At 59.7% G+C, this 25,973-nt stretch overlaps 1 protein-coding gene and 1 long non-coding RNA gene across 14 annotated transcripts in view; both read right to left on the reverse strand.

Moving 5' to 3' along the window:
• The window catches only part of TPCN2 (two pore segment channel 2), a 26,839-nt gene extending 12,501 nt beyond the window's left edge, over window positions 1–14,338 (reverse strand). For 4 of the 12 annotated variants that reach the window (XM_059399259.1, XM_059399244.1, XM_059399288.1 and 1 more), the window contains exons 1-9: window positions 14,177–14,336; window positions 10,942–11,006; window positions 10,155–10,231; window positions 9,606–9,783; window positions 7,499–7,615; window positions 3,369–3,475; window positions 2,749–2,821; window positions 1,442–1,544; window positions 457–522 (exon numbers count right to left, since the gene is read on the reverse strand). In XM_059399259.1, coding sequence (XP_059255242.1) covers window positions 457–522; window positions 1,442–1,544; window positions 2,749–2,821; window positions 3,369–3,475; window positions 7,499–7,615; window positions 9,606–9,783; window positions 10,155–10,231; window positions 10,942–11,006; window positions 14,177–14,273 — 883 coding nt within the window. In that variant the 5' untranslated portion in view covers window positions 14,274–14,336. Of the gene's footprint in view, window positions 1–456; window positions 523–1,441; window positions 1,545–2,748; window positions 2,822–3,368; window positions 3,476–7,498; window positions 7,616–9,605; window positions 9,784–10,154; window positions 10,232–10,941; window positions 11,007–13,389; window positions 13,495–14,176 lie in introns of those variants that run through there. The other 8 variants (XR_009404300.1, XM_059399255.1, XM_059399279.1 and 5 more) reach the window with 8 other exon arrangements.
• A 461-nt stretch (window positions 14,339–14,799) lies between these two features.
• LOC132017564 (uncharacterized) overlaps window positions 14,800–25,973 on the reverse strand; it is a 31,017-nt gene continuing 19,843 nt past the window's right edge. Inside the window, exons 1-4 of one of the 2 annotated variants that reach the window (XR_009404332.1) lie at window positions 20,689–20,738; window positions 17,192–17,317; window positions 16,057–16,383; window positions 14,800–15,252 (exon numbers count right to left, since the gene is read on the reverse strand). This is a non-coding gene — a long non-coding RNA (uncharacterized LOC132017564). Of the gene's footprint in view, window positions 15,253–16,056; window positions 16,384–17,191; window positions 17,318–20,688; window positions 20,739–25,973 lie in introns of those variants that run through there. The other variant, XR_009404331.1, reaches the window with a different exon arrangement.

Raw genomic sequence — 25,973 nt, forward strand, 5'->3', positions numbered from 1 at the left:
GGAAGCGCGGTCACACGGTCGGGAAGGACACGGTCGGGAAGGACACATGGAAGCGCGGTCACACGGTCGGGGAGGACATGGTCGGGAAGGACACATGGAAGCGCGGTCACACGGTCGGGAAGGACACATAGAAGCGCGGTCACACGGTCGGGGAGGACACGCGGAAGCGCGGTCACACGGTCGGGAAGGACACGGTCGGGAAGGACACATGGAAGCGCGGTCACACGGTCGGGAAGGCAAAGTAAAGCCAGGTCAGCAATGAAGGCGGCTGAAGAGAAGTCACAGGAGGACACGCTCAGGTGAAGTCACGTGGTCAGAGATGACACACTGCGGCGGAGACTCAGGGTCGGGAGGGCACAGAGGGCTGGGAATGCTACACTCGGGAGGGCATTCGGGATCTTGCCACGAGGGACAGGATCTCGTCCCGAGTGACCCCTCAAGTCTGTCCGAACTCACCTATCAGGGTGAAGACTATGAAAAAGATGGCGTAGGCCCGGTTCTTGGAATATGCAGGAATCATAACTGTGAAGAAAACGGAGAAACAGAAACACGCTCACAAGCTCGGCCTCCGCTCTGACCCCATCACGGCCCCACCACATGCCCTCAGCAGACGGGGGGCTCTGGCTCCCCTCCGAATGCCAACCTCTGCGCACACACCCCTGCCGCGGGGATCGCGCTCCTTTCCGAGGCTGCTCCTCCCCTGCACGAAGCTGAAACCCGCTTCCCTGAGAACTCCCCACTCGCGGAAGCTCAGCTCTCCCTTGGGTGACTTGCTACGACTCACAGGACATGGGGGGACAACGCTCAGAGTCCCGCCGCACAGCTCTCCCTGGGCGTGGAAGCTGGGGGCTGCCCTCCCGGGAAGGGCTCCGTGACGGGGGCATCAGCCCAAGACGGAAGTCACCAGCCAGGGCGGCCAGGCCACAGCCAGGCCCTAGAGGCCCGCAGCACCCCATCCTGGCCACCACCCTTGCCCCAGCAGCAGCCCCAAACGTGAGCACCACAGCCACCAAACACCCCGGGCCTGTCACCTCAGGGACGAGCTGTACCCCACGGCCACGCCTGAGCGGCGGCAGAGACAGTGGCTGGGCCTCAAAGAGGAAGCCACCAGGGAACCCGCCACGCGCGGCACTTGTCACCGCGCTCATTCTCAGCTTCTCCGTGGACACAGGAGTCGGGGAAGACAAGGTGCAGGGAGCAGAGCGGGAGGCAGAGGGAGCGAGCAAGGAGCGGACGTGGGGGAGACGGGAAGACACGGAAGGAGAAGGGAAAAGACAAACGGGAAGAAAAGCCAGGCATGAGCGAGGGACAGAACCCGACGCCCCTTCCACGCTCCACCCGGCGTCAGAGAAGCCCGATGCGCTCCGGCCTCCCAGAGCCCCGCGCCGAGGCTCTGGGTTCACCTCATCCCACCGGCCCCGGGCCCCCCCCACACACACACCGTCGGGGTTGTTGGCCGTGGTCAGCAGCACCAGGAGGGAGGTCAGAGCCTCCGGCAGGTTGCGAAAGTAGATCAGCCTCTCCCGGTCCTGCCCATCGCCCTGCTGAGAACAAACGGGGCAGCTGTGTGGGCCGTCGGGCCTCTGTCCCCCAAAAGCCACGGCCTGCGGCCGGCAGAGCTCCAGCCACCGTGGGGTCAGCACCCCAGCAGCACCTGGGGTGCACCCTGACCTGCACCTCCCGTCATCTCCCAGCAGACTCTGCACTCATGGCCAGACGGAGCCTAACTCAGGGCCTCTGGGCCCAAGAGCCAGTGCCCAGGGCGGGCTGCATATCCACAGGCCACGGGCCCACGAAGCCGGTCTGCTCAGAACCACGGGGAAAAGCCTTCAGCCACCCCGGCTGGAGCACACACAGAGACACGGCACACCCGGTTAACGACATAACCACACACACACACACACACACAGCACACACCCAGATAGAGAGACACACAGCACACACAATTACACAAACACAGACACACTCAAAAGATAGTTATGGACACAGGCACGTGCAAACATGCACACACGCGCGTGCAAACATGCATACACGGGAGCTCCAGCTCTCCCAAAATCAGGACAGTCTCTAGTCCTCATGGACAGGACAGTCTGAGCCCCCAAATACCGCCACAAACTCCACAGAAATTGGCCTTAGCTGACCCTCGGCCACACCCAGGACAGAGATGCGGGACAGCTCCACCCCGAGGACGACCATGACCCTAGCCAGGCCATGAGGTAAGACACACTGGACCACAGACACATGGCGTGTGGGGACCGGGGTGGGAGGCGGCAGACACCTCCACACAGCAACAAGCCGCTGGGGAGCCAAGAAGCAGAAGTGGGAAGGGAAGGGGGTCTGGGGGTGGACAAAAGCCCGCAGCCGGAGAAGGGAGACGGGCGCCGTGGGGCGGACGGTGGCACAGCCCACCCAGTGGCCCCCAGCGCCAGTCTGAGGGGGCCTCCACCTAACGGGTATAGAGAAATCTGGGTCAGCAACAGGGCAGGGAGGGGAGGAGAGAGGAGAGGGAGCAGCAGCCAGGCCGCCCAGCCCTGAGCCCATGAGGCCATGGCGACAGGCACATGAAGACTGGCCCTTTGAAGAGACACCTGGGGTCTAGGTGGACCACCACCAACCCCCGTTACGAGGCCAGGGCAGGTGGCCTAACCAGTCCGCCAGCTCTGCAGGCCCAACAGCTACCTGGAGGACAAGGCCGACCCGTCCATCAAAGCCCTGGGCTCCCGGCGCGGACAGAGCGGAACACGGTACCTTCTCGCCTGTGAAGAGCAGCATCCCGGACATGGTGAAGACACACAGGTGCAGCGCCAGCAGCAGCAGGACACTGGGGAGGCGCAGGCGCTCAGACGGGACCCACGCCCGGCGCACCCAGCGCCCAGCGGGATGGGGTCTAGGGACAGCCGCCCGAGCACTCAGGGAGCTCCCTGCCCCCAAGCCTGACCTGTGCTCACTACCGGTCCTGTCCTTAGGGAGCGCTTTCCCCGGCAGGGACCATCGGTACCCTCGGGTCTGGGGGTCCAAGGACCCCTGGACTCTCAGAGGGGACGGCCACATCCAGCCACCTGGGCTGGAGAGCGAGGGCCAGCCCGGTGAGCCACCGGGGGAAGCGGACCGGAGGCAGAGGGAGGCCAGGGGACAGAGAACGGAGGCAGGTTGCGGGGGGGGGGGGGGGGCACAGTCCCAGCGGGGACGGCCAGGGAGCACCCGCAGGGCCCTGCAGCCGTCAGGCGGGTCCCAGACCGCGGAGAGGCTGCCAGGAGGGCCCCCGGAAACCCACTCCCTGGCCTCCAAGGCTGGGGCCAGTCGTGCCCCAGGCTGCGGTCCCAGCACCCCCGATGGCAGCACCGGGAGCGCCGGCACGGAGCGCCCACCTGGCCATCTCTGGCAGCGACGACCGGATACACTTGAGCGTCTTCTTCATCATGGACGAGTTCTGCATCAGGAAGAACGGCCGCAGGAGCCTGCGGACCCGCAGCCGCTGCAAGACAGCGGGAAGCGGCTCTGCACCCAGGCCCGAGACCCGACCTGCCGAGGGGCCCCCCAGACCCACTCAGACCCCTCCCGGCCAGCCGCTCCAGGCCCCAGCCCCCCTCCTCCGTGCTCCCCAACTCCCACTCCGCAGCCTCCCCCAACCCCTGCCAACGGGCCACCAAGCTCCCATCAGCCCTGCAGCACCATGGGGGGCTCCACACCGCCCCACAAAGCTGTCTGTCCCACGGGGTGGAGGTGGGGGACTGCTCCACGCTCCTGGCTCCTCCCCCGCCCCACCCGTTCTGCGGCCTGCTCCCTCCCGCACACAGGGCCACCAGGCCACACCCTGCAGCCTGCAGCCCCAGCATGCACACACACACACACACACACACACACGCGCGCCCTCCACAAGCACACACGCCCCGCGGGCATGCCCTGCACGCGCACACCTCCACGCACACGCGTGCAGGCAGGCACACACGCATGCACACGCAGGCAGGCACACGCACACGCACGCAGGCAGGCACACGCACACGCACGCAGGCAGGCACACGCACACGCACTGCAGGCAGGCACGCGCACACGCACGCACACACACACACGCACAGGCCCCGGTGGCCCCCTTCCCTCTTCCTTCCCGTCCGAAGCAGGGGAGCCCCCCACGCCCACTGCCCGCAGGACACCCCAGCCCTCTCAAGCGCTTCCCTCAGGCGTCCCTCCTCCTCCACTAGCCAACACACCACCCATTCTGAGACCCTGCCCCCCACGCCCCACCCCTGCCGCAGCCGGTCCTCCTGTCCGGGAAGCTGGCCCCAGCCTCAGTGACCTCTGGGCCCGGGTCTGCCCAACGCCTCCGGCCGGCTCCCCATACCTGACCCCCGAGTGCTGACCCCCAGCGCCCCTTCCTCCCCTCTGTGGCCTCTCGCCTTGGGGAACTTGTCAAGCCACGTGGTTATTTGCTTTCTGTGATTTTTTGGCGATTCGTCCCTTCCATATGAAGACGTTAACACCTCTCTCGCAATCACCCCATCGCCTCGGCCGCGTGGTTTGAAGTGTCACATTAAATCTCTGCGCATCTTGTCGTAGAAGCCCAGCTGACCACGTCCCTCCCTGTGCAAGGCCGAAGGACTGGCCCGCAGGCTCACTCTGGCCCGTCCAGGGGACGCCACTGCCATCCCGCTGCCTGCAGCCCTCAGGCCACCCCCTGATCAGCGAGCGGACTGTCCTCGTCCGTCCCAGGCCAGCGCAAACGCCACCCCCTCCAGCACAGCACCCATGGCCCTCCAGATGCCACGACGTACCTGGGGTTTCCTCATTCTAGAGGGCTCTCTCTCAAGAGAACGAGGTCCCACCAGCAGGGGCACACGGCAGACCCTCCAGGTCGTCCACAGGATACGGGAGCCCAAGGCCTGACTCAACCTCCCTGGGCCACACACATGGTCAGAAGGGGGCCCCACTCTCAGCACAGGACCAGAAAGCCCCAGGTAACATCAATAAACGGACACTCCGGGCTCTGCCCACTGCCCCCCTGTGCCCATGGGCTGAGGAACCAGCGTCCCCAGCTCACCCATGACCTGCGCACGGCCGCTGGATGGAACCTTGTCTCAGCAACCATATCCTGAGTTTCGGCCACCTCCCTAGGCCAAGCGGCAGCTAAAGGTCCTACTGGCACCCACACCCAGGGTCTTGGACCCTCGCCTGTAATCACAGACCAGGGTGCAGCTCGCACCTCCCAAGAGCCCTCCCCATGCTGGGGCCACATCAGGGTCATGGACACAGGGATGTGTGACCTTTATGAAGGACGGGGAGGGACAGCCGCAGGACTCAACACTGATGAGCAGCTGGCCCAGCGCCAGGGAAGCCCCTGACGAGGCCTCCAGAGTCACAGCCCGCCAACGAACCGGCAGATGCCTCGCCTCCCACGAGAAAAGAGTCGTGACCACGGCCTACCCAGTGACCGGTAGACCCCACGTGATCTGACCTCCGGGCTACAAGGTAGAAACAGAGAGACTAGGCTGGAGCTGGGGGGAGGCCCCCAGTCCGTCTGCACCCTCCCTCCCCTGGTGCCCCTGAGGAGTTCCTTAGGACCGGCCAGCTGGCCACAGGGAAGGACCGCAGACCTGGTCCATGGACAGTTCTGGGTGACATGCTGACCCCACCCAGAAGGGGACCGTGTGTGGCGCTATGGCCTCCATCAGGAGATACTGCCACAGGGGGTGCTGAAGAGAAAGCATTTTAGTGGGTTAGGGTCCAGCCTGTCCGTACTGAGAAAGAGAACAACTCCCGTGGGGTGGTCAGGGCACAGAAAGAACAGACCTGAACAGTGGGGAAAGGTCTGAGAAGTGTGTGCGTGGACGGACAGAGGGAACGCCCACAAAACGACATGTCCTGTAATGTCCGAGCCTTTGCCCCGAAGGCCACCACGGACGGCCTGCCCTCTAGAAGCAGAGCCCAGTTCTGCTCACCCACCCCGATGTGGCCGTGGCAGCTGGGCAGGTGACCGCAATGGGCCCCTTCCCTGGGCAGGGTGCCGATCTGTCCTCACTGGACAGCCAGGCATGCGGGTTAGGGCCCTGCCTGGGAGTGCCCCAAGACCACTACTTGAGTCTCGGGGGCCATGCGGCTTCCAACCAGCCCACGGCACTCCCCGGCTTACACCGCCCCACGCCGAAGGGTTTGATGGCATGAGGTGGGCTCAGGGACACCAGCCCTGGGAGGCAGCGCCCGGTGGCCCCAGGATGTGCACCAGAGGCTCCGAGCACCAGGACAGAACAGAACGGCCATCCTCCACTCCGCAGCCACAGTCCAGTGCCCTGCTGCTCTGGAAATGGCCACCCCGTGGACAGACGTGCCGTAAGAGTCACGAAAAGCACGGTGGGATGCCGGTGGCAGGGCGAGCACCATTCCCACTGCCAAGGACAGTGCTGCTGCATGAGGCGCGGGGAGGTCTGGGTTGGGGCTCGAGGCACAGCCAGGAGAAAGACTATCGGAAAACTCCAAGACTCCAAAAACAGGACCCCTGAAGCCACAGACCGGCCAGGTACGAAGGTCTGGGTCCCTGTTCGAGGGGAAGAAGCCACAGGAGCAGGGAGCTGGCTGCGGCCAAGGGCACGGGGAGCCTGAGCAGGAGGAACCCAGAACGATCCGTCAGGGCCACAACCAGCAACAACACAAACCCGAGAGGCTGCGCGCGGCCTCCCCTGCCTGTTGCACAGACGTGGGTTTGCACGTTCACAGAGCTCTTTCCTGCGAGGAAGTGGGAGGCGGACACTGAGCGGCCATCCTGCCGGCAGCTCTGTTCCCCTTCGCAGCCCGCTCACTCCTGCCAGTGAGGGCACCAGGGAGAGGCTGGGAGGCCAGAGGGGGACGCGCCACTGCCCTCCGTCTCCTTGCTGGCCCTAGGGCAGTGCCCATGCCGGGGGCTGCCAGCCTCCCTTTCCTGCGGTCTCCAGAAGGATCTGGGTGCTCTGCCCGGCTCCAGGGCCTGGAGGGCGCGGCCCCGGTTCTGGGGGCCCCTCCCCTGAGCTTCCTGCAGCTTCCGCCCCACCCCCGTTCTGCTCTGTGGGTTACTCAACGCCTGTGTAAGCTTCTATACAAACTCTCTTGGCTAAAGCACCTGACAGGCTCGTGTGCCCAACTGTTCCTGATGGACACGGATGTCCCCATACCAAGTCTCCCCGCTTCTGTCCTATCCGGTCACTGGGAAGTGCATCTGGGTGGGGGGCAGGACGGGGCACTCGGCTACATGGACTCTCCCACTGTGGCACTCCCAGAGGTCTGGGCACGTGGCCAGGGCAAGGCCCCGGGGCGGCAGGGGACCCAGCCGGTGGAGGAGCTGAGCTGGAAAATGGTGAGGCAGGAATCAGGGGTCCTTGTGCCCTCCCCAGGCCTCAGTGCCTCCTTCTACAAGATGGGACACGGCCCCACGGCCCGATGGCTGACTGGAGGGCTGCGAGGGTGGGCAGAGCCGGGCAGGGGGCAGGCCACCCAGAGCTCCCCGCTCCCCACCCCAAGCCACCGCACCACCTACCTCCTGGCAAAGCAGACTCAGCGACACGATCCAGTCCGTGAGAGACACGACCAGCACCACGAGGTAGGCCAGCAGCCAGGGGTTCGTCCGGAACTGGGCCCACCCAACCAGGTAGCTCTGCAAGAGGAGCAGGGGGTGAGCGGGCGAGCAGGCGGCCCCGCAGACACCAGCCCCACAGCCAGCCCCAGCCTGCCGGCACACACAGGTAAGGCCGGGGCAGCCAGAGCAGGGGCCGCTTTGGCGGCCAGTGTGGCCTCCACGTGACACGGGGAGCAAGAAGCTGAGCTTCCCGCCCAGCCTGCTGGTGACCTCGGACAGCCAGTGATCCTGGGCTCAGCACTTAACCACGCCTGCCTGCTTCCACGTCGGTAACGGGGGCCGAGCCGTCCTGCCCATCCCAACCGTCAGCTTAGCTTATGCCCAAGAGCCACTCTGGAAAAGAACTATTCTGGTGGGGTGCCTGGGTGGCTCAGTGGGTTAAAGCCTCTGCCTTCAGCTCAGGTCTTGGTCCTGGGGTTCTGGGATCGAGCCCTGTATAGGCTTTCTGCTCAGCAGGGAGTCTGCTTCCTCCTCTCTCTCTCTACCTGCCTCTCTGCCTACTTGTGATCTCTGTCTGTCAAATAAATAAACAAAATCTTTAAAAAAAAAAAAAAAAGAACCATTCTGGAAAAGGGGCTGTAACACCACCCATGGTCCACTTCTGGTTAGAGCCAGCCCACACCCAGAACCATCTGTAAACCAGGCCTGAGGGGCACCTGGGCGGCTCAGTCGGTCAAGCCTGTCTTCTTCGACTCAGGTCACAATCCTGGGTCCTGGGATTGAGCCCCACATCGGGCTCCCCGCTCGGCAGGGAGCCTGCATCTCCCTCTGCCCCTCCCTGTTTGTGCACTCACTCCCTCTCACAAATAAATAAAATATTTCTTTAAAAAATGTTAAATAGGGCACCTGGGTGGCTCAGTGGGTTAAGCCGCTGCCTTCGGCTCAGGTCGTGATCTCAGGGTCCTGGGATCGAGTCCCGCATCGGGCTCTCTGCTCAGCAGGGACCCTGCTTCCTCCTCTCTCTCTCTCTGCCTGCCTCTCTGCCTACTTGTGATCTCTCTCTGTCAAATAAATAATAAATAAAATCTTAAAAAAAAAAAAATGTTAAATAAACCAGTAAAAATCAACCAGGCCGGAGGTCTCTCTCTGTGGCCAACTGGCCAGCCACATCACGGACGGCAGGCCACCCAGATGTCACTGCGCGCAGATAAAAATGTACACTTGCTCTGACTTTTGAGACTTCCCAAAAGCACCAGCCGTTCAAAAACACTAATGAGAATGTCTCACCACTTTCAGTTCCAGTTTTAAAAACCCCCCAAGCCCCCTCGACACATCACGGGCTGAAGAAACAAGGCAAAGCTGCCACGGCCTCAGCGTCAGCTGCGGGACAGCCCAGCAGGGGCCAGGTAAAGGCACCCTGGCCTCTGGGGACAGCCCCACACCCTGTGTGGCCAGCGGTGTCCCAACGGCCCAGCCCCAGAGCTGTCTGATAAAAGCAGCACGAGACCCGCAGCCAGACCTGGCCTCCCGGCCCCTCTCCTCTCACAGGGAAACCATTAGGGCTCTCAACCTTTGACACGGCTCAGAACCTCAAATGAGCGAGGCTGGGCCCACCTCCAGCTTCTGGAAGGACTCGGGTCAGACAGAATCTAGACTCAGGCCCACACCACGTGGCAACAGGCCCCCTTCCGCCCCACGCCCGCCTCCTCCCGTGTTCCTCTTCTCTTGGGGGTGGGAGGCTGGGCAAGAGAGAGACCACTGGCCCTGCCTTGCTCTACTGGAGTCTCTCCTCACAAGGGCACCGCCAGACCCTCGGCCACCCCCGGAGGTCCCGCAAGGTTGTGCGCCTGACAGGCAGAGCCGAGACTCGGTCTCGTCTGGAGAGGGCGGAAGCAGATAGAGCCCCTGTTACAGCGACCAGAACTCTCCACCACCCAGGCCTTCGCTCAGGGGGTCAAAGTGCCGTCGGAGAAAAAGGCAGCTGGAGGGTAAATGAACCAGGAAAGCAGCGGACAGGCCGGGAGGGCGCTGACCCCTGGGCTTTGGCCCCTGACGGCGCCCACCTCACCTTCACAGAGACGTCGGCCACAAAGACCAGCAGGCAGAGCACCTCGACGCCCTCGGTCAGGCCGCAGGGTGGATCCCAGGGGGCCGAGCGGTAGCGGACGTCCGCGGTGCTAGTGAGCGAGGAAGGGCTCTCGATAAAGGCCAAAAACAGGATCAAGAAAATGGTGAAGCTCAATATCCTGAAAAAAAAAACAGAAGAAAAACCAACAAAAACTAATTAAAATGCGCGCACCAGCAGGGCTCTGGGCCAAAACTAGATCCGCAGGCAGGATGCCTGGGAAGCGAGGACAGACTCCACGGCTTCAACAGGCGGAGCCCACGCCTCCCGGTCTGTGCCCGCTCTCGCGCGGTCACATCCAGTGCTCGGGTCACAGCTCGAAGGCCAGGCCTGGAGCTCACCCCCAGGGAGAGCCTCTCCTTCCCCGGGCGGGGGTCTGTTCCCAGAAGGTGGGGAAAGCGGCTCCTTTTCCGCCATAGGGAGGGGAACCCGCGTGGACCCTGAGGCCGGCCTCCCCGCACCCGGCCAGGCCGCACGCGTGGGCCTTCTCACCATTGGCACGCGTTCGAGTAATACAACCGGTAAAGCCACATCGACCTGACATCCATGCGGTGGTTAATGGAGCGATACTGAAAGTGAACATCACATGGCGGGGGGGGGGGTGTGAGCGGGGGTCCCCTCGGAGCCGCACGCATGGCCAGCCACAGACTGGGCGCCCACTGGCCCCACGACAAGCCCTGAGGCAGAGAGACGTGCTGCAGGCCAGAGTCTACTTCAGTGGCACGCGTGGACAAAGGGCTGTCTCGTGACCCCGCAGGGCACCCGAAGCCCCACGGCCCCGCCCAGACGCCCACTTCCTAACGTACAGCTGCGCCCGCTGCCTGCCTGTGAGGGTCCCCACTCTGCTCTGCAAGGCCCCCCGCTGTGTCACTCTCCAGGCTGCCCCCCCCACCCGCCTAGCCCCCCACATGGCCCCTTCCATATCCTATTTCCGAAATCGAGCCTGGATGTTGTTTTCCAGCAGGGGGCATGGTCTGACCACCCCTGGGCGTCTTCTGTAGGCCCTGGGAGAGGCAGGCACAGGCCAGGCTCTCAGCAGGAGGGAACTCAACAAAACAAGTGATCGATTCTAGGACCTGGGCCCACCTACTTTAGGCAGGATTCCAAGCGACCCATCCCCAAAGGCCCCATTGTCACGGCTATGATGACCACATGGTTCAGCCACCAAGGCCCCTGCCCCAGGACAGCAAGTGGGAATCAGCAGGGCGGCCATCACCCAGTGCCCACAAACGCCTGGAGACCAGCCCAGACCCAGCCACTGGGAGCGGGTGCCGCCCACCTGGATCGCATCTTCAATGAAGACAGCAGCCTGGTCAAAGCAGAGGTCCCGCCAAGACGCAGCACCTGCGGGCAGAGAAGCCACACTGGGTGACAACGTAGACCACGGGATGCTCGCCTGCTACGGGACCACGGAGACCAAGGAAAGAACCTGCAGGCATTCTTTTCCCAGGCTCTGCAGCGAGACGCCTTTCGCCCAGCAGCAAGTCCGCACAGGAGCGGCCCCAGGCCTGGCCCAGCACACAGAGCGTGCTCCGTGAGCGGGCCACTGTGGCCCCCTCCTGCCGTCTTCACCCCCCAGCGGCAGGGGGGTGTCAGGGCACAGGAGGATGGATGCGCCCCACAGGGGCCCCCACAGGCTCCCGACTACGAGAGGCCTTTGGGACAAGTTGGGCGGCTTGAAGCCTCATCCCAGCATCCCCAGCCCTGGCCCATCAAGGAGCCAAAGGCTGCGAGGTCAGTCCTTGCAGCCTTGGGATGCAGCCACTGCTCACGGCCAAGTGCCACCTCTGCAACAGAAGAACCCCACACGGCCTGCGGTCCAGGAGAGAGGGGGCAACCCAGGCAGCCCAGGCCCTGGGGGAGGTCAGGGGGAGCCGGCACACAGCCCCCAGCAGCTCCCAGGGCGGGGCTTCAAAACCAGGCAGCTGTTTCTGTTGAACATCCTCCTGTCGCCTCTGGTCCTTCTGCGCCAGCAGCTCTGGACGGGGAGAAGCAGCTTCATGCATGCCTCTAGAGCAGAGCTACCGAAGCCAGACGCAGGGCAGGCGGCAGGCCACTGTCTACTCTGCCCCCATTCCCCGGGGAAGCAGCTTCCCCCATCCTCAGGGCTCCTGGCGGAGGGGGGTGGGGGAGTTGGCTATCAGGAGACAGGGGACCCTGGACAGAAGTAGGAGGCACGACTCCAGCCTGGCTCTGCCATCACAGCAAACACCCACCGCTATATGCCTCAGTTTCCCCCCACGTACAACCTCCGCGCTCACCCTGAGGAGCCCTATAAGTTTTCCCAGGGAGGCTGTGAGGATGCGAACCCTGCTTCCCCTGACAGCATCCCGGGAACTGGGATCCGTCGGCCCACTGGTCCACTCCCTGCTGTACCCACAGAGCCCGGGACCATGAAGGGGTCAGCACAGAGTGTCCTCAAAGCTTCCTTATGGTGTGAGTGAATGGCTACAGGAGGGTGGCTACAGGGCAGGGTGGTCTGAGGGCCCAGAAGGGGCCCAGAGTTACCCAAACCCCAGATGATAAGATGAGCTCGCCACCTGGAGAGATCTAAGCACACAAGCTTCTTGGACAAGAAAAGCCTGTGGGCTCGCTCTAGACGCAGACCCGGGGTGCCGCTGAAGGGGCCCAGGTCCAGGCAAGCCGTAGCCGGCCAGGGGTGTCAGGCGCCCTGGGAACTGCCCGCACACATCAAACCTCTGGCCTGGGCCTCGGGGCCCCAAACCCCAGAAAGGCCTCCCTACCTACTTCGCACACTGACAGCAGCAGGCCAGAGGAACCCTGTCACAAACCCTCAGTCGTGAGCACGTCACAGCTTCCCACGAGTCCCCAGTGCTCCTGGACAAAGTCCACACTGCCTCCAGCTGGCACTACGGTGCCCACCTCACCCACCCACCGCTCGTTCTGCTGAAGCCTCACCCTAAGCCCTCCACGTGGCTCTGCCAAGGCCAAGTTCTCCCAAGACCCCAAGCCCTGGCTCAGGCTGGTGGCCCTACCAGGAGGACTATGTCCCCTAAGCAGGGATCAGCGGGCACACCCGGTCAGAGCGTCAGGGCAGAACGTCTGCCGAAGACAGCAGAGGACAACAGGGGTTCAAACACTGTGTCTCCCAGCAGCCCAGGGCCAGTCTCTGCCCCGAGCCCCCTCTCCTTCCTGTTCCAGACTCCACCCTGCACGACCTGCCTGGAGCCCCGACGAGCTCCCTGATGACTCTGGGCAGGCCGCTTCCCCTCTGTGCCTCAGTTCCCCCTCCCAGGTCAGACACAACCGGACGGCTGTGCAGACTGCTTGGGCCGCCGTAGCTCCCGATGCTTTTACTCCAGAAGCCCCTTCCACAGTGTGGCGCTCCCTCGTCCTTTGACTTCTCCATGACCAGAAAGAGGGTGACTCCCCGACCAGCAATGAGAAGAGGAAACAGCTACTGTCCCCTGGGGCGGATGAGGAGAGGCTGGGTCAGAAGGACCTGACTGCAGGGTCTGCGGGGCCTGGAGCAGCACAGTGCCCCAACCCGTGAGGAGGAGGATCCAACTGCAGGGCTCGAACACCCGGTGCACAGAGCCCCACCTAAGAGCCCCCGTGGGAGGTGAGGGCAGGCCAGCCATTCCCCGCCCCCATGCTATGGGCCCCTCCAGGACAGAGAAAGCATGCAAGCCAGAAAAGGAAAGTTCTCCCGGAAGGAACACCCAGTAAGATACCAGCAGCAGCCCCAGGGCAGCCCAGCGCTGACCTTGGACAGGTCCCGGAGATGCTCTGAGCCTTGGTTTTCTCCTCAGCAAAATGAGGCTGAGGCCCTTCCACCCCTAACCCAGCACCCAACGCCGGACTTCTGCAGGAGACAGATGGACTCCTCCCTCCGGCCCCCAGCCGCCTCGGGATTCAGCAGCGCCGCTGGTAAACAGGAAGGGCAAGAGGGAGCTGCAGAGGGCAAAGGGAGGAAGCTTCCCTGGGCTGGGCTGGGCTGGGCTGGGGAGGCCTGCCCCCGCCCTCGAACCCCAAGCTGAAGGGGCACCAGCCTCTGGGGACAGTCCAGCACCGAGACTGAGAGAGGAGACTGCCACATCTGCCCAGTCTACCCCCAGCAGGGCTCGAACCCCGGCCCAGCCACTTCCCGGCTGTGTGACCTTGCTGGGGCAGGGGAGCGCCCCGCTCTGTGCCTCAGTTTCCCCCATCATAACCGAGAAGAAAACGGAAGTGCAGCCTCCTAGGGGCCCCCAAGGCGATCACCGAGGCCTGGGTCCGCCCGAGGTGCATCGAGGGGGCTGCATGGGGCTGCGGGGCGCGGGCCGGCTGGTGGGAGGCAGGGCGCGACCCTGCGGCGCGTGGCCGGCCCGGGCGCCCGCTACTCCGCAGGGCGCAGCCCCCGTCCCCCGGAGCACGGCTGCCCTCGCTCCCCGCGCCCGCTCGGACCCTGGCCCGTGGGGCGCGACCGCAGTGGCCACGGCGAACGGCGCGGAGCCGACAGGACCCCGTGCGCGACCCCCGCGGCCCGCTCCCCTTCCCAGGCAGCCGCTCACCGGGGCGGCAAGAGGCTGAGCCCGCCGGGCAGTCGCGGCCGCCGTCGCCCCGGGCCCGGCTCAGAAGGGGCTCCGACTCCGCGCGGGGGTCCGCCATGGAACCGCCGCGCGCCGCTCGAACCCGGCCGGGAGCGCCGGACGCCCAGCACGAGCTCCACTGCGCAGGCGTGGCGGCCCCGCCCCTGGAGGTCGGAGGAGGAGGAGCTGATGGCGCTGTGACGTTAGGGACTGCCCCCTCTCCATCAGCCAATAAGAACGGAGGGTTCGCGCGGAGGCGGGGCTCTCCCGGGCCCTGCCTCCCAAGGGGTGGGGCTCAGGTTCGTACCGGCTGGGAGGGGTTCTAAGGACTCGGTGGGGGTGGGAGGACCGCCTTCTCAAAGACCCGCGTCAGCAGCTGCTGGGCACTAGCTAGAAAGGCAGATCCTGGGCCCTCCCCGCCCTGCTGAATCAGAAACTCCGGACAGAGCCCAGCAATCTGTGTTTTGCTTGTAAGCACTAGGTACATGGGGGTCACGACCAAAGGACACCCCCCAAAAATGGAACTTGAGTTTACCCTCTGGTAATGAACTATGTAAGTCAATATAATTAAGGGTAAGGTTTAAAGACAATTGACACACACACAATTGAAAAAAAAAATATTTGCAACATTCACATGAAGTGTTTCCAACACTAGCACATAAACAGCTGTTGTCCATTGCTGCAGTAACACATTACCGCAAATTTATCAAAAACACCCTCGACGTATCATCTCTCAGTCCCGGGGGTCAGAAGTCCAGCAGCTAGACTGGGTCCTTACATCGGGGCCTCACAAGGCCAAAGTCAAGTTGTCAGGGCCAGGCTCACTCATGGGCTGGCTAGGGCTGCGGTCCCTGTTTCTTGCTGGATGTCGACCAGGGGTCATTCTCAGCTCCTAGAGACCACCACATTCCTTCCCTCGTGGCCCCGTCCGTCATCAAAGCCAGCAAGGGCGCACTGAACCTCTCTCGTGCTTCCAGTGAGACTCTTCAAAAGGCAGCCAGATGCTTCCAACCTCTCCAGCTTCTCCCTCCGCCATATCTCTTTCCCTGTAAGGGCTCCTGTGAGCATACAGATTACCCAGGACACTCTTATTTTAAGATCAGCTGATTAGTAACTTTGGTTACATCTGCAAATCCCTTTTGCCAGCTATCCTACCTTAACCACCCGTGTAATGCTGGGAGGCTGCTGGGAGGTTGAAGGTACCAGGAACCAGAATTCCGCCTCCACAGGAAAGAAAGCTGATCGGTGGCTCAGCTCAGGTCATGATCCCGGGGTCCTGGGATCAAGTCCCACATCGGGCTCCTTGCTCAGCGGGGAGCCTGCTACTCTTTCTGCCTGCCTCTCCCTTGGTTTGAGCTTGTGCACTCGCTCACTCTCTCTGGCAAATAAAATCTTTATTTTAAAAAAAAAAATTTTTAAGAAAAAGATTACATCCTTCTTAGGTGGGAAAGGAACAAAGGACTTGAAATTATTGTTCCATCAATATCTTTTTTTTTTTTTTAAGATTTTATTTATTTGACGGAGAGAGATCACAAGTAGGCAGAGAGGCAGGCAGAGAGAGAGAGGAGGAAGCAGGCTCCCGGCTGAGCAGAGAGCCCGATGCGGGACTCGATCCCGGGAACTCGAGATCATGACCCGAGCCGAAGGCAGCAGCTCAACCCACTGAGCCACCCAGGTGCCCAATATCTTAATTCTTATCAAAATTTGGTCATTGTCCATCCCCCTCCATTCACTCTTATCTATTACTTTTACTCTTTTATTTATCTTAGGTTTCCTTCCAGCTGATTAAAACAGACCCATTTCCTGAGTTTCACTGCAATCAATCAATAAATGTCTGCAAACCCAAACGATGAGCTACTTACGCTTTTTTTCTGAGGCCCTTTAAAGTAAATACGTGTGTTGGTCATCTACTGCTGCGTAACAAATAATCCCCAAACTTCTTGGTTTAAAAGAACATCAGTGGCCTGTCACTTTTTCTTAGACTGGAACCTGAATGCAGCTTGGCCAGGGGCCTCCAAGACTGAGTCTCCCGCAGGCTGCAGTTGAGGGGTCCGTCAGGGCTGCACCCATCTCGAGGCTCAGTCAGTGGCTGTCGGCTGGATTCAGTTCCTCGGGAGCTGTTGGACTGAGGGCCTTGGTTCCCTGCCATGTGGTCCTCTCCCTGGGGCAGCTCACGCCAGGGAAGCCAGCTTCATCAGAGCAGGCGAGAGAGAAAAGCCAGAGAAAGAGAGAGAGAGAGAGGACTAACAAGGTAGAAGTCATATCCCATCTAGCCCAGTCCCTTCACCCTTGCTGCGTTCACTGGTGAGATGCGAGTCACCGGGGTCAGCCCACCTTCAAGGGGAGGGGCTCTGTGGGGGTCATCTTAGATGGATGCCTGCCGGGGTGCCTGGCTGTCTCAGTTAAGTGACTGACTCTTGACTTCAGCTGGGGTTGTGGTCTTGAGGGCCTGGGAGCAAGCCCCAAGCTGGGCTCTGGCTCAGCGCAGAGTCTTCTTGGAGATTCTCTCCCTCTCCTCTGCCCCTCCGCTCACTCTCACGCTCCCTTATCACCTGCTGCGATAGGTGACAAGGCTTTAACATTAATTCCTGTGCCCATAAGGTCATCTCCCACACCATAATTATCTGTCCTCATGTCCATCCTGTGCACCAAGACAGCTGTCACTGCCCCTCGCTGGCGGATGAAGGGGGGCTGCCCAGTGGCATTCCTCCTGAGGTGGCTTCACCCAGTGGGCTAGAAGCTCCATGTCTGAACACAGCCCTGGCCAGTCATTCACTCCGTCGCTGAGCACAGGAACCCCAGGCAGGAGAGGAAGGAGTAGCGGGTGGGCAGGCCACAGCACACCAGGCCTGGGGCAAGGCTGCACTGGGCCCTGGCACGGCTGGGATTGTAAAACGAGACCTACCCCGAGGCGGCACCGGGCAAAGTCAGAGCCGGTAGTGTGCAGAGTAGATGAGAAAGGGAGTGCCTGGCCCAACTCCAGGCAAGAAAACAAACCTGAGATTCACCAGGACAGCGGCCTCCTCGCTCCCTGCGCTCCGTCCACTCACGGAATTGAAAAGCCCGCCCACCAGCACACAGCTGTGTTTCCAATGTCTCTTTGTTGCCAGTGCTCCCCGGAAGCTGCAGTGGAGAAAGCGTCCTCTTGGTGGGGACACTGACTCGGGCTCAGCCCAAGGATCCAAGGATCGCTTCGTGCCTCTCACACCAGGGCCGCTGCTGGAGGCTTACACCAACAACAGAGAGCATTTTCTCCCAAGACCCCCAACCGGGGGTGGCTTGAAACTTGGTTTGAATGTCAGAAATGTCCCCTCGGTTCCCAAACACGTGCCGGGGAGTGGAGGGGGTGCTCTGTGACTTTGGGCAAGGTGTCAGGCAACTGATTTCACCGGGAGATTAATGGGAAATGGGCACTTCCTGGTGAGGCTGCAGGGGTGTAGGGCAGAGCCCAAGAGGGGCCCAAATGTCCTTGCAGCCTGGAGACACCCTCCATCACAGGTCGGACTCCCTGGGCCTGCTCTAGATGCTTCTGGGTCATGTTCCTTGCCTTCCTGGCTACCTCCGGCCCACCGCCCACCACGGGGCGGGGCGCCCCGTTAGCCACACGGGCAGTGAGCACGCGCCCACAGCAGTCTTTCTAGAGGTGGCTTTGCTGCATCCGTTCACTCATCCCTCCTACGGTGCACGGACACATGCAGGACGGGCCTGGGCACCATCCAGGAACACCGAAGGTGCTCGGCGCTCGTTCACGTCTGACCTCGTATCCCTCCACAGCTCCGACCTCGTGAGCTCAGTGGCGCCTTGCTGGGCCTCGGTTTCCGCACGCGTAACGTGGGGTCAACGAGACAGTGCAGACTCCCAGGAGTGCAGGGAGAAGGGACCCACAACAGGGCCTGTCTCCGTCCCCACTCTTCCCCCAATGTCCCTGTAGTACACGTCTGTGAGAAACGACAGCGTCTGAACGTCACAAAGGACTCGCAAGGCCCGTGTCACTCTTCGTCTCAAAACTACCGCTGAGGACAAGGCAGCAATTATCTCCCTGGTGTACGTGGGGAAACTGAGGCTCAGAGAGGCCACGCATTCCGTCCGCGGTCACACGGTGGGTGGGACACAGGGGCTGCCAAGCCTGGCCAGAGCCAGGGAGAGCCGAGCCTGGGGCCATCTGCAGGGGCGCTGGTGAGCTACCCCCTCCGCAGCGCCCTGGGGACAACCCCCTCTGGAAAAACCAGATACTTCCCAGGCCAGGCTGCCCCTGCTATTTTCAGTTCTCTCACACGTGACCCAAGCAACAAGAATCCGGGGAGACCCAGATCATCTGTCCTGTTGGGAACTGAATTGCCTGGGGTGGCAGCCAAGGGAGGGATGGGGGGGGCTGGGGGTCAGTGGGGCAGGGGCAGGCGAGCGTGGAGCTGAAGGCCACACCTGGAGCGCAGGGTTGCAGTGAAGGCCTGAGGGGAGCCCGGGGTGCAGTCCCTGGCATGGAGTTGGAGTAGCTTGTCCAGATGCGGGTGGAGAAGCAGGTCAGCGACGGGAAAGAAGCCATAGAAGGCACATTCCCAGCTGACAGCAACGGGCTCGGTTCCGGTGGGAACCTCAAACCAGAAGCCCCTCTAGGGGTGAGGAAGCCAGGTGTTCCCACAACTGCCCCGCAACACTGGCCGTTGGCTGGGGCCGCTCGAGGGCGCGGTCCTGGAGGCACCAGCCTGCTTAGATCCGGGAGCCCGGATGCTACCACCCCACTGCAGCCGCTGTGACGGGCACGCACACCCCTGCTCGCTGGGCGCCCCGTGTGCCGGCTCCGGGTGCAGCCAGCAGCACCCAGGCCAGGCCCTCTCTCTCCCGGAGGGGGTGTCCCATCAAGGAGATGGGCAACGAGGAGAGCGCGCGGGGATGTCGGGAGCCCACAGGGCATTCTGCACAAAGGGGCGAAGGACGGAGGACACAAAGGAGCGTGCGGGAGCCGGGGGATGGGCCTCAGCCGTAGGAAGAGATGAAATGCCAAGCCCGCTCAGGCCAAGAAGCCAGGTCCACTTGTGGGAATGCCCAGGACAGGAAAGTGCACGGAGACAGGTTAGGGGAGTCAAAGCCTGGAAGAGGGAGGGTGGACACGGACTGCTAATGGGCTCGAAGTTTCTTTTGGGGTGATGAAAGCATTCCGGAACCAGTCAGCTGTGGTAGCTGCACAACCGTGTGAATATACTAAAAACCGCCAAACTCTATGCCTTTAAAAGGGTGCTTGGTGGTGGCTCAATCAGTTAAGCATCTGACTCTTGGTCTGGGCTCTGGTCATGGTCTTGGGATCAGGAGATCAAGCCCCGCACCTGAGATTCTCTCCCTCCCTCTGCAACCCTCCCCCTGCTCTTGCTCTCTCCCTCTCAAAAGAAATAATTAAAGGGTCAATTTTATAGTAGGTGAATTATATCTCCATTCTAGAAAGCACACCCATAGTGGGGCCATCTTCAGATGAGATGGTCAGGGAGGGCTTCTGGGAGGAGGTGACATTTTAGTTGAGTTCTGAAGGAGAAGAAGGAGCTGGTCACAGAGTGGGGCAGGAGGTGGCGCAGCACGTAGGTGACAGCAGGCTGAGGACAGGGACCTTGAGAGGAGGGGTCTGAGGCAAAGTGAGGGGGAAGCAGCAGACCCGCCTGGCCGGGCTTCCATACTGAGGGGTACAGATCTCACTCTAAAAGCAAGGCAGGCTGCTGGAGGATCTAGGCAGGGGAGAGAGACTCAATGGGTTTGTGCTTTTGAAGGGTGGTGGGCTGGCATTGGGTGGTGGATTAGAGGGAGCAGGAGGCAGCCCCCCCCACCACCAACATCAGGAGACCAGAGGCCTCCTGGGAATCCCTTGGGACTAGTGCTAGGGGCTTCCTGGCACGAATGTGTTCTCACTCCTGGGCCTTAAGAGGGCTGTGGGTGGGAAACCCTGTTCTGGGTGGATATCTGCATCCCTGCCCTTCGATGATGAGTCCTAGGCAGAGAGAGAAAAGGCTGGGGGTGCCACAGCACAGAAATGGAGCGCTGCAGAAGCCCACCTCAGGGCTGCGGGGAAGGCGAAAGTGGATGAGCAAGAGACCGTGGGGCAGGGGTGGAGGCAGACCCCACAACCACCTGGAAAACAGCTTGGACTCTGAGCTCGCAGCCAGGCCAGCCTCAGCTGGTCCCAGGACCAAGGGGCAGAGCCCAGAACCAGGAAACCCAATGCTTGGGGTCTCGAAGGGCAGGTCCCTGGACTCCAGGCCAAGGAGGCACTTGTGGTCATCCAGGCTGGAGAGGGCTGGTCCTGCCTTGACCTGCAAGAGTCCAAGCCAGGCTAGAGGACCTGGAGGTTTATGGTCAAGATTTGCTTTGTGGGGTAGAGGAGAAGCCCTCATCCATCTCCAGTGACCAATCAATGGACCATACAAGCCCCTCAGAAATTCAGCAGCATCCCGGCAGCTAGACCCAAGCAGTGGCTCAGAGCTGGCTGGGCATGCCACCCTGGAGACACTCACCCTGCATCAAACAGCGAAGCAGTGTACAACCCAGCAACAGTACATGGTGGTCCTCCTTGCTGCTCTCTTCTGACCTCTGCAGTCTGGCAATGGGGGCCTAGAAAGACCAAGACCCCCAAGCATTTCATGCTCTGATCTTTGGCTCTGCTTGTTCGCCTTAAAGAATGATCGGCTGCGAGCTATCGTCAACCCTTTGACTCCCGAGCAGATGTTTCTGCTGCTGCTTAGCCAGTAGGGCCTGAAGGCATTTTGGGGAAGAAGGAACGCTGAGGCTATAGTATTCTGATCTCCCAAAATGTCCCATTAAAAATGCACAGAGCGCCTAAGAGAGCAAAACTCAAAACTCACGGACACCAGCCGCAGTGCAACTAGGCAGCTAGGCACCAGAACGTGCAAGTGGGTAGGGACAGAGCGCCAAGGGCCGCAACCCGACGTGCCATCAGCCATGGCAGGAGAGGCCAGGGAGGGGGGTCAGCCAGGCCTGCTGGGCCTGAGAAGTGGAGGACCTCCGGGTCCCTGAGAGATACTCACTGGCGAGCTTGGTGGCCCCATCAGCTGCAGGAGAGGAGTCAGTAACTAGAGGCGGACACACAGGCTTCCATCTGCAGTGAGTACAAGGAAGCAGGAGCAGGGACCCGGTGCTGGAGCAGTCTGGGCCCCGTGAACTCTGGGGCTAATGAAGTGAAACCACCTTACAGGACAAAGCCCTGCACTGAGAAGAAACTGCCAGGGAAAGCTTCCAATGGACAGGGACCAGGGAGAGTGAAGCAGAGGCCCAGATAAGAGGCACAGTTTACAGCCCACCTCTTCTGAATATTCATAAAAACTCATCTTCCTGGGAGAAACCCGAGCAGCAGAAAAGAACTATAGTCAAAACCCACACGGGGAACGCCTGGGGGGCTCAGTCGGTTAAGCGTCTGCCTTTGGCTCAGGTCAGGATCCCGGGGTCCTGAGATGGAGCCCCACGTCGGGCTCCCTGCTCAGCAGGGAGTCTGCCTCTCTCTCTCCCACGGTTCTCTCTCTCTCTCTCTCTCACCCTCTCTCTCAAATAAATAAATAAAGTCTTTAAAACACACACGGAAAAACACTGTATTAAAGAGAGGGTGAGGAAAAGTGATAACCCCCGGAAGACACGCTGCAAAGACATGCCCTCCGAACAGATAAAAACTATACATTTGCTATTTCAAAAGTTTTACATGCCCAGAGCTTAGCTGATCTTCTCACTGGAAGTCTGTACTTTAACCCCTTCTGCCATGTCCCCTGCCCTGCTCCCCCCACCTCCGGCGACCATCATTCTGTTCGATTTCTGCGACTTTGTTGTTCTTACAATTCTACAGGTAGATGAGATCACATCTTAATTTGTCTCTCTCTGCCTGATTGATGTCACTCAGCCTAACGTCCTCCAGGTCCATCCACACTGTCGTAACTGGCAGGATTCCACTTTGTTTTTTTGTTTTGTTTTGTTTTGTTTTATGGCTGAACAATGTCTGTTATTTTAGAGAGAAAGAAATATTGTGACCGACAGCCTGAGCAAGAATGAGAACAAACGCAAAAGTGAAGCAAGTGGAAATAGGAAAATCTGGAAGGAGGTGGCAGAACCAAAAAGAATTAAAACCAGAGAGGAATCTAAGAAGTGAGAGCTGAATCAGAAAGGAACCGAGATGAGCCAACAGGTAGCACAGACAAGGGTTAAGGAAAACAAGAAACTTTATGAATCAAAACAAAACCTTGAGACAAAATTATAGACACAGAAAACGGGCAAAGAAGATCCAAGAGATGCGTAAGAGGAATCCCACAAAGAAAGCTAGCAACGGAACAGAGCAAGTATCAAAATCTATAATTTGTGAAATTAAATAAAATCTTAATGACATAACAGAAGAGCACACCACCCACAGTAGGAAACCAATTGACAAAGACCGGAAACATAAGTGACTGTGGATGTTATATAAGGTCATGAAGGCAACCACAGAAACGAGTATCATAAATACAAAAAATACGCCCTAAAATAGAAAAAAGAGACACAGGGTGTGCCAGTGCGGTGGGCTGAATGTTTGTGTCCCCCCCACACAAATTCCTGTGTTGAAGCCCTTGACTCTGCCGTGGGGTATTTGGAGACAGGCCCTGGGGGGGGGTGAGGGTTACATGGGGTCATGTGGGGGGGGGGGCGTGCAGCAATCAGTGCCATCTGTGCCCACATGAGGGCACAGCAAGATGGCAGTGATCCAAAGGCCAGGATAAAAGCTCTCACCAGAGACCAAGGTGCTGTCAACCTTGCTCTAGGAGTCCCAGCCTCTAGGAGTCCCCAGTCCCCTAGAACTGTGTGTTCTAGGCCCCCGGCCTATGGTGCTTGGTCACGGTATCCCCGGCTAACACGGGGTTGTCTGATACACACCACATGCCACTGCCACTCCTTCTAAGGTTGAGAACGGCATGTCCCAGAATCACCTTCTCTGAATGGTTCCTAGTAAGGCTTTACCAATAAGAGGCATTTTCAAAAGATGTGTAAGTTATCTGTAAAGCAGAATTCTCTAGCCATTGTGCCAACCAGATACAACAGCTTCACAGATGTCTCCGGGAGCTTCCGTTTGGCTCTGGGTAGGAGTGAGCAGTGGGTCTCCACATCTCTCCCAGGCTCCTCCCTCCTACCCCTAGTGACCAAAGGTGGTTGCCTCTGGACCACTCCCTGACCTGTGTGTCCCCTCTGCTCCAGTGTCCCACGTCAAAGTGAACAGTGACTGTTTCCCTGATCTTCTGGGATTTCCAGACCTTTACCCAAAGCTCTTATTCAGAGAAGCCCCGGTTTCTATAGTAAAGCCTTAATTTCTGGAATACCTGAAGAGACTCTGTTTTCTTGATCAAACTCAGATGGATACTTTCTGTAACAGGAGTCAGATCTGGAGATGAGATTCTGAAATGTGGTCTCTGGCCTGATTCCATTTAAAGGCACCCAACTACCAGAGGGGACTGGGACACCCGTGTTCACGCACCCAGGGAGCCAAAACAATTACTTAAACAATCACCATGAGCCCCACGGAGGTTGTGCGGCTGCACCTAGCAGACTCTAAGCCAACGCCGGGTGATAACCCAGAGAGACTGAAAAAAAGGCCCGCAGACAGCAATGGAGATGTAGGTTTACTGGGGGGCTTTTGGGACCGGGTGTCCGGGAATGGGACAGAGAGCATCCACGACAGGCAACCTCGGTGGGAACCTGCGAGCAGCAAGCTTCCATAGTGAAGCCACTCTCTGTGGCCCTCCCTCCTTGACGGCCACCGCTCCAAGATCAAGGCCTGCCACCCAACGTAGTTCGTCAAAGGGAGATGCTCTGGATTGGCCACTTCCGGAGCCCCTGACCTTGAAGGCTGAATAATACGTACTTCTCCACATCCTGCTTGGTGGGAATTTGGTGGGAGCATGGGAGCTATCATTTCTCAAGTCAGCGATGAACGGGGGTGTTCACGGTGTGCTCTGCCCAACGAGGCTTCCAGCACGTACCAGAGGATCAAGCGACAACCTTTGCCTTGACAGTGACAATCACGCCCCGCAGCGTGTACGTGACCTGGAGTTGGTGGGCCTCTTCCGACTGCAGAGGAACATGAGGAGGGGAGAAAAAACGAGCCCAAGGCATTAACTCTTCAGTGCACGGCCAAGGTGAAGCATCAGAACACTTCCACGACTGCCTGAAAAAAGCCCCCATCTCTTATAGCCACAGGAGATTTCTGAAAATCCAAACCCAAATTCTAACCCGGTGGGGGCGGCTGAACTCCACATGACACGACCATTTCAACTCGTGGCCACGCGCCTCTCCTCAGTTACATGAGGGCATCAAATGGGGAAGAGGGGAGCCTTGAACACTGGAATGAATTCCATTTGGAAAGACTCCAATGCAGCTGAAGACGCTGGATGACCCAATTCCACAGAAACTCTCTTGCTGGTCAAAGCAGCCCTGTCCTTTTTCGAAGGCCATTAACTTGAGGAAACTATAAGGGTTACTCCTGCGTTGACATGTCCTCAAGAGCCCACCTCTACCTCCTGCATCTAGATCTGCACCTACCTCCAAACCTCAGAACAGTCCGGGAGCATGGCAACAAAATATCTGACCCAGGAAGACATACTATGCACCAGAATTGGACAGGTGCTTTCCATTCCCATTGGCAGGAACTTCAAGAATATGTATGGGAACAGCCCCTACCCCCAGGGTGTTGGACCAAAGTGGGAGAAACGTAATGTTGGGGCTTCCCAGGAATGGGCTTCCAGAACTCACTGGAGATGACAGCGCCCCATGCAGCCCATGGCCAGGGAGCCAAGGAGGACGTAATTGCCATAAGAAGAACAGTAATAACCAGAAAAGCTTGACCCATGGTGATCTTTGACGATGGCTACTGGATGGTGAAGTATGTGAGAGCAAAATGTTTGGTTTAATCACACAAAAGTGCTGAGAGTCAGCCATTTGTTACCTGAATGACTATAATTTAACATAATTCACAAAGATGAGCAGCCCTACTGAGACCTTCCTCGACTGGAATAAGCCAGACCCGTCTAGATCTGATCAACAGACCGGCCTGAATCACTATGGTATTGAATCCCGACCCCTTTTCCAGGCCCCAGATTTTATGGAGCCCCCTGAGAAAGGACCCTGCTTGTCTACCAAAAATGTATAATGTACAGATCTCCTTGCCTTCCCCCCAAAAGGCCATTTACTTGGGCAGTTGTAACGGAGAAAAGGAAGGATCCAGATGTGTGAGGGGTAGAGTAGAGCACCCTGGGTCTGAGCCGATGTGAATTCTGGGAAACTCACATCACCCCTGTGGTCCTCTTTATGGAGGTCAAGCGATGAACAGGGTTCTGATACTGACCCATCTCATACCAAGCTCCGTGGGTCCTCCAAGTCCCCATGTGCTCATCCCCCTTGTTCTGGAAAGCAGGGTGGCACAGACCATCTCAGCCGGTGGTGGTTCCCTGGCTGGCAGGGGAGGGCTGTTGTAACAGAAATGGCTGAGTGGAATCCCCCAGAACTGCTTCTCTCTCCCCACCCCCACACACAAAATAGAAAACCAAAAGGAATATTGTGGACTCGATCAGTGGTGAATTCAGTTTCACACGTTCTTCCAGACGTGGGGGGTCTCCATCAGAGCAAATCAACATGCTCCCAACACCCAGCAAATCCTTTTTCCCCAAACTCATTATTTATAAAACACAAGCAAATGGGAAGCTTGTTTCCACTGGGCAGCGACAATAGTACCCCTGCCCCATCTTCCCCTGGGCCCGTTAACTCTCCAGCCCTGCGT

Source organism: Mustela nigripes, chromosome 1 (assembly GCF_022355385.1).
Source record: "Mustela nigripes isolate SB6536 chromosome 1, MUSNIG.SB6536, whole genome shotgun sequence".
Taxonomy (NCBI): Eukaryota; Metazoa; Chordata; class Mammalia; order Carnivora; family Mustelidae; genus Mustela; species Mustela nigripes.